The following is an 11,097-nucleotide window of genomic DNA, read 5'->3' as shown; positions in this document are numbered from 1 at the left end:
ATACCGAATTTTTTTCGGTATACCGATTTTTTTTTCGGTATACCGATTTTTTTTTGAATTCGGTATCGGTACACGGTATAGATTTTCGTTATACCGAAAATTCGATATATTCGGTATACGGTACGGTATCGGTATGAAAAAATTTCATATCGATTTTTTCGGTACGGTATACGGTAACAGATTTTCGGTACGGTATACCGTACCGACCCACCCCTAGATGTGGATATCAGTATTTGTTATCCTTTGATATACACTAAGTAAACACTGAGCTAAAATAATAACCAACAAAATATGCACGCTAGTAGGTAACATATTAGTAGGAGAATCAATTTTTTTTAAAATCATTGACTAAACGTCTAAATGTTCATCAACTTCACCAATTCGAAGAGAGCTTATGAGGTTTAATTTTACCCGTATGAAAAACAAATTTTTCTGTTAAACTCAATCATTTAAACGCGCGGACAATTATTACACTCTAACAATCTCTTTCTCAACAATTGCACTTTTTGCAATCAATGAGAATCAAACTCATATACCTTGACTCTGGTACCAATTGTAGGATTGAGCGCTTGCCGCTTTACCAAAAGTTATAGCTGGTGGTAATAGTGTAACTCAAATATTTTAGCCCAAGTTTCGATCGTTCTATGCAGTAAAGACAATTATTGCACCCCAACAATATAAATTTTGTTTCAATTATCTGAATTTTTTTAAGAGATTATCTGAATATTAAACGTTAAGGTGCATGTCTAATTAAGTAGCAAATTTCAACACCATTTGAAATATACAATTGGATAAAAATCATCTACCATTCTTTAATTCATTGACCACTGCCACCAACAGTTATTATATAAAATTAAACTAATTGAATGCGGATGAATTAATTACCTAAATTAATTATATGTATTATTTTAAACTTGAATTTATTTAATACTTAAATATACCATTAAATCTATTAACACTTAACAGATGGTTGTTCGAATGAAGTAGTTATTATTGTAATAAAAGAGGACAATTTTCTAGACTAAATTTTAAAAAAGATAAGTTGGAAAGAGCAGAAAAAATCGATATCTCCATGCAAATTTTGCAGTTATATAAAATCGATGGTCAAAACGACATTAACAAGTACACATAAACTGCTATTAAACCGTTTCACGAGTCAATTTTGTGAAACGAATCACAAATCCAATTCCATGAAAAATTATGACTTTTCACGTCAAGTATCACTTGTCACCATAAATGTGTTGTATATATTTTGAAATTATATATCTTAGTTTGTATTAAAAGATATGAGAATATATATGATTTTATTGTATTTATTATCTACACTATTTATTAATAACATCCAAAAATAATGAAGTTGGTGCATAGGTACATGGGCATCAGCTTTCCAATTTCTAAAATATGTTTCGTCCGAAGCACACTCAAATCTCAATGGCTCATTTGTTTTTCCGTATTTTGAAATATTTTTGGGACTTTATTTTTGGGTTTGTGCACTAAAATGTCGGAGTTCATATTAAAGTAGTCAGTTAATCCACAGAGAAGGGACATCGAAACTTCAAATCCGAAACAAGAATGCAAAATCAAGAAAATTAGACGACCCAAAGTCAAAACTGGTTAGCAATTTTGTTCCATTTTTCTGCCTTCATATTTCTCTCTCTTTGGACAAGAGAAAATTTACGCGAAAACCGCAAACTTCAGAGGTCAAGAAAAGAAATTAAAATTGGTAAAGTTCGGACTTTTAGCTTATTGGGTATTGTTTATTTTCCAGATTTATTGCTGGGATTCGGTAATCCGGTTCTGATTTTGGTGGGATGAAGGGAAACGCTTTGGTGGAGAAGAAAATAGAGTGAACTTGAGCTCGCAAGGTTTTCGTTTGACGGATGATTGTCTTCTTGTGGTGGGATTATGAGTGTTGAATGAGATCTAAACAATTTTTATTTTTATTTGTAATGAGTTTTGGTTTTTTCAAGTGTTATGTAATCTAAAATGCTATCAGATGTGACTGGTTATCTTTTTGCGTGTGTGGAAACTATTTAGTGTCAATCCTGTAGAGGGCTTTACACACAGTTGTAAGAGTGGTAGGATAGTTGGTAGTTTTTCCTGCATAGTTGTGGCTGAAGTGGGATATTATATAATTAGTTCCAGCTTAATGATCTTAGGTGGGAGAGGCCTTTTCGTTGATTATATTTCCTCTCGTAAGTTCGAACTTTCGAGATAAGCAATTTAAAAGTGCCATCAGAGCTAGGTGTTTTCTAGTTGAGTGGTCTCACAGAGTATAAGAATTAGAAGGCAAAACCCTGTATATTTTATCAAGTTGATCTTGCTTGATACCTGATCAATTTGCACTGGTGTGCTTTGGATACGAAATTCTGAGTGTGTATTCTCCATTTTTCGGCTTACAAACATAGGGGTGTGTTAAGATTATGATTATACAATTATTGATTATGCTACTTCCATGAGCACAAGCTTTTGGTACAAGTGTTTTAAGTTTTAACACTTTATTATCTAACAAGGGACTCGTGAGAATAATGCATTTGACCTTTCTACCTTTACCTGTTAACATTTGCATTTTTCTTGAACTGTTTGCTGAAAAAAATGTTTTATTTCATTATGTAATTTCGCTTTTGCAGCACAAGTTCCTGCGGTTTGGACCATTTGCTGTGAAATTGGATTCTGATTCACTATTTCCTCAGGGGAGTGGAGTTGTGTACTTGTTTCAGTTTGAAATATCAATCGTGGAGATTTTGGGGTTTTAAAATGGCAGATGCCAGTACTATGACTGATACTTCTACAGATGATGGTGCCGACGATCAGAATCTGAGGGTAACTTCCAAGCACTTTCATACTACGATATGCAAAAAATACTTTATTTTTACTGTCATTATTACATTGCACATGACAAGAGATGTACATACATTTTCTCGTAATTCCAATAGTATTCATATTTCAAAATGGTGTGAGGTAAAGTAAGAACAGTGGCTTGTTATGAAACTGATGAAAGTTATTTGTTCCTTCCACAGTTTGAGAGCAATATTTTACTGACATCGGTGGATTCCAATGGCAATGAAAAGTCCAGAGAACAAAAGGTTTTCGAATTCCTAATTTAATGCGCTTTCAGTTAATTTAATTTAGATGTGTGACCTCAACTACCTCATGCAGAATTTACGCAGGCTTGCTCAAAATCGTGAAGCTGCAAGAAAAAGCCGCTTGAGAAAAAAGGTTAGATCTTTAGTAAGCGAATCATCGGTGCCCCATTCTTTGCGTCAAAGGTTCCTTCTGTCTCATGTAGTTCTCTCCTCTTGTCACACATTGCATAACTGGGTTATCTTATTATAAAATTTTAATAATGAGTGGTAAATGACTCCTCCCTGTAGTGCGGTCAGATGTATTTATTTGGATTCCCCTGGCATTTTGGTATGTAAGTGCCAGATTTGGAAGTCAGTCTGTACATATTGTTGAGCCAATATTTTCTCTGTTCAGCATCCTCTTGTTGCATTTTTATACAGCAGTTGGACTGTTAAAAAGTGAAAGATCTGTTGTTCATATTAGCATATAATTACCATTCTCAGCTGATCTGATATGATTGATATATTTCACGTGTTGACTTTAACATTATCTTTCATTTGCTTGTCTCTTTATTCCTTATATTGGCGTATAGGCCTATGTCCAACAACTAGAGAGCAGCAGAATGAAATTGACGCAACTTGAGCAAGAGCTTCAGCGAGCTAGGCAACAGGTCTCTTTGTCTTCTTGTTCATTTTATAAAAAAATTCAGTTTTTTTCTAGCTGCCTTTTTTAAAAACAAAGACAAAATTTAGTGAATGAGTTTTCTTCTGTTGAAGGGGATATTTATTTCAAGTTCAGGAGATCAAGCTCAATCACTTGGAGGAAACGGTATGATTATCTCATATTGATCTCTGATACTTAGGAGGTGTTCCATTCAAATCTATCAAGTGTTTTCTGCTAAATGCATTCATGTTGCTGAAGAAGAAAAAGGAAATAGCTCTAAGAGGGATGTATCATAATTTTTTGAAGGGGAAGTGGGTGTATGTTAGGCTACTGGTAAGATAAAGGCCACCGAAATGCAGTAGAATAAAAATAACAAGAGCACAACAGAAGGATACAGAAATATGGAGTGATATAGTTAGAAACGATAATATTTTCCCAGAGATAAAATCTCTGTGCATAAACCCTAGCCAAAGTGCTAGTATTTCCCTAGCCAAAGTGCTAGTTACAACCTTCAAGGAAAACAACCGAATGATGCCCCTAAATCTAGCCAACTCCCTTCTTTATATGATTTTTCCTTCCCCTTCCTCAAGTCACTATTTCTAGAACCATCGATGGGTTAAACACTCACTTAGGCCCAAATTATCTTATCTTGGCCCATTATGCTTGGGCTCCTAACAGTGTATCATCACTAAATAGTGGAAACTGAGTATTGACAATGGAGATTGGTCAAAAAGTTTGAGATCATAAATACCAAAAGAAAAGCAATGTAATCAAAGCAACCAAGATATTGAATTCTACCGCCTCTGGGTTTAATAGATGGAGTGAAACAAATGTATTTTGCTTGCTCGGTGGCTGTATTATGACATGTTAGATTGAAGCTTTGTTCTGTGTTTTTTCTGTCTCATTCTTTGAGCAACTTTTAGTTTCGTGAAAATATTAATCTCATGTTTCTAGGTGCATTGACCTTTGATGTTGAGTATGCACGGTGGTTGGAGGACCACAACCGGCGGATTAATGAGCTTAGAGGTGCTGTCAATTCACATGCTGGTGATGGTGAACTTCGCATAATAGTGGAGGGAATTACTACACAATATGATGACATTTTTAGGTTAAAAGGGGATGCTGCAAAGACCGATGTCTTCCATATTTTGTCAGGCATGTGGAAAACACCTGCTGAAAGGTGTTTCCTTTGGCTTGGTGGTTTCCGTTCATCTGAACTTCTTAAGGTAAGTCACGTTGATTTATTTTTAGTTATTTGCATATTCCCCAGTTTCATCATTAAGCTGAATTTCACTTGTACTCAATCCCTTCTTGTAAATACCTTGAGCTTTAATTCATTTTGGTGAATTTTCCAGAAAAATATATAAGTATATTTCCATCCATTATTTTCTGAATACTGGTTGGTAGGATTTCTGTTTAGGGAGAAAGAATTGCCATCTTCTCCTATCTTACTGTCTATGTGGAACATCAATTAAGACGAGTCATCGGACTATTTTCTGGTCTAGAAGATTTTGTTTGTATGTTACAGCTGTATCATACTATCTTTAATTAAAATAAGAAGCTTTCAGTTCTATACCATCACTATATGGATTATCTAGGATATTTTATACTTGTATCCTTATAGTTCGTCATATTCCCAGTTTTATCCCTCAAGTTTTTGTGTACTAATTATATCCTTCAAGTTTTAGATCGTATCTCGATTTCGTCTCAGCCATTAGTTCGGTGTTAAGAGTTGATGGTCAAGACCACGTGATTTTATTCTTTGCCCCCAAATTGAAAGATCAACATCCATAATCCCTACTTTCACGCATAAATTGAACACTTAAATTAACGCTTAGGGATGTAGAGCAAGATGAAATTATATTATGGATGCTGATAGTTCAATTTGTCAACAAAGAATGAAGTTAAGTGGTCTCCACGAGCGCTGACCGTCAACTTTAACGCAAAACTAATGTTGAGAAAATTGAGACACAATCTAAAAACTTGGAGGAAATAATTAGCACACGCAAAACTCGAGGAACAAAATTGGGGATATGGTATAAGTTCAAATTTATGAATTATTCCAGATAATTTTGATCCCCTGCACACTAAAACACTCTACCGTGGACTAATTTCCTGCACCCTAGGATGCAGGGAATCGAAACTATTATTCCAGATTATCATGATACTTGTGATTGGGAAAATTGCAATGTTTCTGCAGTTTTTTGCGATTTTGGTCATCTATGTTACCTAATTTCAGTTTAGTCTTTCTTTTCTTTCATCGAGAGTGTTGATAAGTCACCATCAATGTCGGTGTTAAATCAGCACCACGTCGAAAAGATGACTAAAATTGCAAAGAAGACAGATGATGGAGCAGGACTAAAATTTAACAACGTGACCAAAACTGCAAAAATACAAATATACATGTACTTAAAGCATACGTTTAAGTGTCTCAACTAATAAGTAGATAAAGTAAACCTGAATAGAAATGGGACAAATTAAGTCAGTAAGCAGAACATCTTTTCTCCATGAGGTTTTAAATTTTTCTAAATCAATCTTGCACACTCACTCATATTAAGAGGTTGTAATTTTCTTGAAGACATGTTACCTTTATTGTTCATATTCCTTTTTTTGCCTTGTATGTGAACCGTGTGATATTCTATTACCATGTTTCATAAAGTTGAAGGCCCACGCCCTTCTCCATTTGTAGATGTTACAAATAGGTCGATCTAGATTACGAGTGTTGGCCTTCGTGGTTGCAGTTACTTATAAATCATTTGGAACCATTAACTGAGCAACAGTTATTGGCCATGAACAACTTGCAACAGTCTTCTCAGCAGGCAGAAGATGCGTTGTCGCAGGGAATGGAGGCATTGCAGCAGTCCTTGGCAGAGACATTGGCTGGTTCTCTCGGCCCATCAAGTTCATCCGGAAATGTTGCCAACTACATGGGTCAAATGGCCATGGCCATGGGAAAGTTGGGAACTCTCGAGGGCTTCATTCGTCAGGTTTAATTTGTTATCACACTTCTACTGAGAACATTGAACCTTTATCATGCAGCATGGCTATTGGTTTTGCAGTCTTATCTTAAGAAGTAAATAGGGGAATGTGTGGGGCAACTATATAGTATAGTTTTGTAAAACATATCTTTGGATCTATTTAATCTATTTGTTGACCTGTGTGTGATGTGCTTGTAAGGTAATAGTCTTCAACAGCTTAGCGTGTAAACAACGTGATTGTTGGTTTCAGGCTGACAATTTGAGGCAACAGACTCTCCAACAAATGCATCGTGTACTGACAACTCGCCAGTCAGCTCGTGCCCTCCTTGCTATTAGCGACTATTTCTCTCGGCTTAGAGCCCTTAGCTCTCTTTGGCTTGCTCGCCCTCGAGAGTAAAATCTTCTTCTAGTTGCAGCCATTTTACCAATACGCGGTGTTGGACCTTTCCGATGCAGTGTTCAGTAAATTAATGTTGGAGACCGCTTTGTGTAACTCCGATGTAGTGTATACTTTCTAATTTGTTAGTTGTATGTTATTGCTTTACGGTCTAGTTTAATTCAACTACACAGGTCCTTTGGTTGTATTTTCGTTGGAAATGATGATTCGAATGTAATTTTGTGCTTGAAATTTGAATGAGAAAAAAAAGGTGGCACAAATAGCAAACTGATTGTCAATCACCAGGCTCGTGTATTTTGTGAAGGGGGCCAATATTCATACTGTTTTCTTGATACTGCAATTCATTCATGCTGGAAATATGCATCTACTTGTACATTGGTTCGAGTGTAAACGAGCTCGGTTTCCTTCAAGTGATCTCTGCAATATTATACAATCAATGAAGTTTTGCTCTTTCCAGTTGAGTACAAAATTGATGCCAGTGCCTACATTCGCCATATAAGGGCTAAATAAAGATCATAACCTGGCTTGCATTAGAATCAAGAACTATGACCGAAGCTCCATCAAGGTAGAACCCGATATGACCACAGGAAGGAACACAATGAAGAAAAAAAACTTAGTTGCCAACACTCAATTGTGTCAGTGCTCCAAGACTCTGATTTTCTCCAGGCAGTTTTGCATATGTTGGTGGACATCGGCAGTCAGGCGATCACCAGCCGATAGTTTATACTGTTCAAACTTCAACTCGTCGCACTTTAACGCAATGTTTTTGCAGGCCCTGATACTTCCTAACGGAGACAAAAAAATCTAATCAAGGTTTATGTCAAGTATAACATGGTGCATTCAGATCGACCATACTCTTCTAATCGCAAATTAACAAATTTTGAATACCATCAGACGTTATAGGACACTGCTAGAATCAAAGAGACACCGGATTCACATTCTTACCACTTAAATCAAGCAAGTTGAAAACCACCGGACAGTTTCCTATACTCTTAACCATCGTCATCGCAACCCAAACCTTCTGGTACTCCTCTCTGGAAGTTCTAAAAATGCAGACTTTTGTAATTGGATTAACATACTTCACTGCAGAATAACAAAAACAAATCAGGCTCGAAGATGACAAGTCACAGGCACATAAACTAAAGCTACAATAATCTCCACAACTATGCATTCATGTACTAAAAAAACAAAAGAAGAGCAGACACCTTGAAAAGAATTCTGAGACAATGCTAGACCACATTCACCAAAGTTCGCTTGAATGCTATCCTTGATTGCTTTTGACAGATTGAATTGAGTGATTATAATGGGTTCATCCACCAGAAGATCTTTATTAGGATCAAGAAACACCTCCACCAACATGTATCTATTCTTAAACCCCACCATGACGATCCACCTTCATGCAAAAGGACAAGCGTTAAACTTAAGATACAACTCAATAAGATCCCATTATGGTTACATTTAGATTCCTCTTAGACTAAACATTGAGAAGGTATGTATTCTTGTGATCGGTATAATTTTATGGTTTGATATGTGCATTCATCAATTTCAGAGAATCGAGAGAAGAGTACAAACTACAACTAGCACTCCTTAGTTTAGCTAAACCAAACGAGCCCAAAACAAGTTCGTAACTCCTCTTTTTTTGGCACAACTTGCAATAATCCAAAAATAGATTATACCGACAAGACAAAAAAACTTACAATAGCTTAACATTCAGCCCATACAATGAAATAAAACAAACTCTAGATCTAAATAAGCAAGAATAAACCAATACAGAGTAATAACTCTTCAATTAATTTCAATTGCACTCTGGCTCTCACGTGGAAGCTTAATTATATCTTTCAAAGGTCAAGGTCACAATCATATCAGTTCATATTCATCCCCAAACTAACAGGATGAATTGAGAAGCAGTTTCCCAAAGTCAACCTATCTTTGGGTTCACACTGTAATAACCGATCAGACCGAACCGAAATTAGCGAAACCGAACTTTTTTTGGGTCAACAGAACCGATCGATTTTCTCCATCAAAACCAAACAAACCAAACCGATTTGTGAAAAGGCAGGATTAGGAACAAGCTTTTTTTCCCTCACAAATCAATAATCACACAAAAAAAACAAAACTTAATCAATGTAACCATTAAAGGCTTCCCTCGATCGGAAGCCGAGAGCTGCAGCAAGAGAATTATTAGAAGTTTAAATACATGAAAAAATCATAACTTAAAAGAAACGAAAACAAGAGAACTACCAGTCACAAGTATGGATTTTTCGTCGTTGGTGCAGATTTTACGTTTAAGATTCGAAAGTTAGGTTTATGGTTAGGGCATCAATGGAGAGGACTCAGACGCGAGAACCACGGCCGATGGTCTAAAGATGAAACATGGAAAAAGATTCAGGTTGTAAGCCCAATATAAAAAAGCCCAATACCAAAATATGTATTGTTGTGAAAAGTAAAAATTTATGATAAAAACTAAAAACTCTAAAACTTAAAATATATATCAAACCAAACAATTATAAAATCTTATCTCTAAACTTGTGTAATTTCTTCACAAATGTTGAGGTCTATTTATAGATCCTCAATTGAGAAATGTTCAAAAATAAATATGTCATCCATTACATAATCAAAAATTAAAATATCATCACATCACCATCACAATAATTTTCAATCTAATTTTAATATATAATTTCCAATACTCCCCCTTGTGATGATGATCGTGATATTACGTGTTTGTATACTGATTCGTTAAAAACCTTACTAGGAAAAACCCAGTGGGATAAAAACCATAGCAAGGAAAAAAGAGTGCAGCCACGTAAACTCCCTCTCATGTTAATACGATCGATTCTTCACATACGTTGTAGATTTCGCATCCCAATATTATATATATGCTTTCTGAATATTGCCGTAGGAAGCGCCTTTTTGAAGAGATCTGATGAGTTCTCACTTGATTGAATGTAACAGATATCAATATCTTTATTCTTCTCAAGCTCTTGAGTGTAGGCAAAAAACTTTGGGGGATATGTTTGGTTCTGTCACTTTTGATGTATCCTTCTTTCATTTGAGCAATACATGCAGCATTATCTTCATACAGCGTCACATGATTCTTGTTTACTGATAATCCACAAGAAGTTTGGATATGTTGTGTCATTGATTTTAGTCAAACACATTCACGACTTGCTTCATGTAGCGCAATAATTTCGGCGTGATTTGATGAAGTTGTTACTAGTGTTTGTTTCTATGAACGCCAAGAAATTGTTGTGCCTCCACGAGTAAATACATATCCGATTTGGGAACGTGCCTTATGTGGATCAGATAAATATCCAGTATCAGCATAACCTATGATACTTTAATTGGTGTTTTTTGAGTATAAAAGTCTCAAATCTGTCGTTCCTCGTAGATAACGGAATATATGTTTAATTCTATTCCAGTGCCTCTTTGTTGGATATGAACTGAATCTTGCTAATAAATTTACAGCAAAAGATATATCAGGTCTAGTGCAATTTGCAAGATACATAAGGGCACCAATGACACTTAGATATGGTACTTCTGGACCAAGAATAAATTCATCATCTTCACATGGACGAAATGGATCATTTCTATGTTTAATGATCTTACAACCATTGGAGTACTTAATGGATTTGATTTATCCATATTAAAACATTTAAGGATCTTTTTTGTATAATTTGTCTGGTGAACAAAAATTTCACATTCTTTTTGTTCAATTTGCAAACCCAAGCAATACTTGGTTTTCCCAAGATCCTTCATTTCGAATTCTTCCTTCAAGTACATCATAACTTCTTGAATTTCTTTATTCGTTCCAATGATATTTAAATCTTCAACATATACAACAATAATTACACATCCAGATGTTATTTTCTTGATGAAAATACAAGGGCATATTGGATCATTTACATATCCCTTTTTCATCAAGTGTTCACTTAGCCGATTATACCACATTCGGCCGGATTGCTTCAACCCATATAATGATCTTTGCAATTTTAC

General features: G+C 35.4%; 2 protein-coding genes across 9 annotated transcripts; one reads left to right on the top strand and one right to left on the bottom strand.

The window, feature by feature from the left end:
* The first annotated feature begins 1,417 nt into the window (after positions 1–1,417).
* Positions 1,418–7,385, top strand: LOC140872584 (transcription factor TGA2.2-like). Of its 3 annotated transcripts, none has more exons than XM_073275470.1 (10): positions 1,418–1,613; positions 1,769–1,865; positions 2,631–2,823; positions 3,021–3,086; positions 3,160–3,219; positions 3,659–3,736; positions 3,843–3,894; positions 4,684–4,955; positions 6,471–6,716; positions 6,958–7,385. In XM_073275470.1, exons 3-10 carry the CDS (start codon positions 2,758–2,760, stop codon positions 7,102–7,104), a joined length of 987 nt encoding a protein of 328 aa, XP_073131571.1. In that variant the 5' UTR covers positions 1,418–1,613; positions 1,769–1,865; positions 2,631–2,757; the 3' UTR covers positions 7,105–7,385. The 3 variants fall into 3 exon arrangements, with proteins under 3 accessions (XP_073131571.1, XP_073131570.1, XP_073131569.1); XM_073275469.1 differs by having other exon boundaries at positions 1,769–1,897; XM_073275468.1 differs by lacking the exon at positions 1,769–1,865 and having other exon boundaries at positions 1,418–1,723.
* Positions 7,386–7,393: 8 nt separating this feature from the next.
* Positions 7,394–9,460, bottom strand: LOC140872586 (probable ribonuclease P/MRP protein subunit POP5). Of its 6 annotated transcripts, XR_012147868.1 has the most exons (5): positions 9,346–9,460; positions 8,310–8,497; positions 8,050–8,187; positions 7,625–7,889; positions 7,394–7,521 (listed from the first exon to the last, which is right to left on the bottom strand). XR_012147868.1 is itself a non-coding variant. In XM_073275473.1 (4 exons), the coding sequence occupies exons 2-4, from the start codon at positions 8,485–8,487 to the stop codon at positions 7,741–7,743; spliced, it is 465 nt and encodes a 154-aa protein (XP_073131574.1). In that variant the 5' UTR covers positions 8,488–8,497; positions 9,343–9,460; the 3' UTR covers positions 7,510–7,740. The 6 variants fall into 6 exon arrangements, 5 of the variants coding, with proteins under 5 accessions (XP_073131574.1, XP_073131572.1, XP_073131573.1 ...); XM_073275473.1 differs by having other exon boundaries at positions 7,510–7,889; positions 9,343–9,460; XM_073275471.1 differs by having other exon boundaries at positions 7,510–7,889.
* Positions 9,461–11,097: the final 1,637 nt, after the last annotated feature.

Source organism: Henckelia pumila, unplaced genomic scaffold (assembly GCF_033568475.1).
Source record: "Henckelia pumila isolate YLH828 unplaced genomic scaffold, ASM3356847v2 CTG_466, whole genome shotgun sequence".
Classification (NCBI taxonomy): Eukaryota; Viridiplantae; Streptophyta; class Magnoliopsida; order Lamiales; family Gesneriaceae; genus Henckelia; species Henckelia pumila.
The sequence above is the reverse complement of the archived record's forward strand: the minus strand, read 5'-3'. Positions and strand labels throughout refer to the sequence as shown.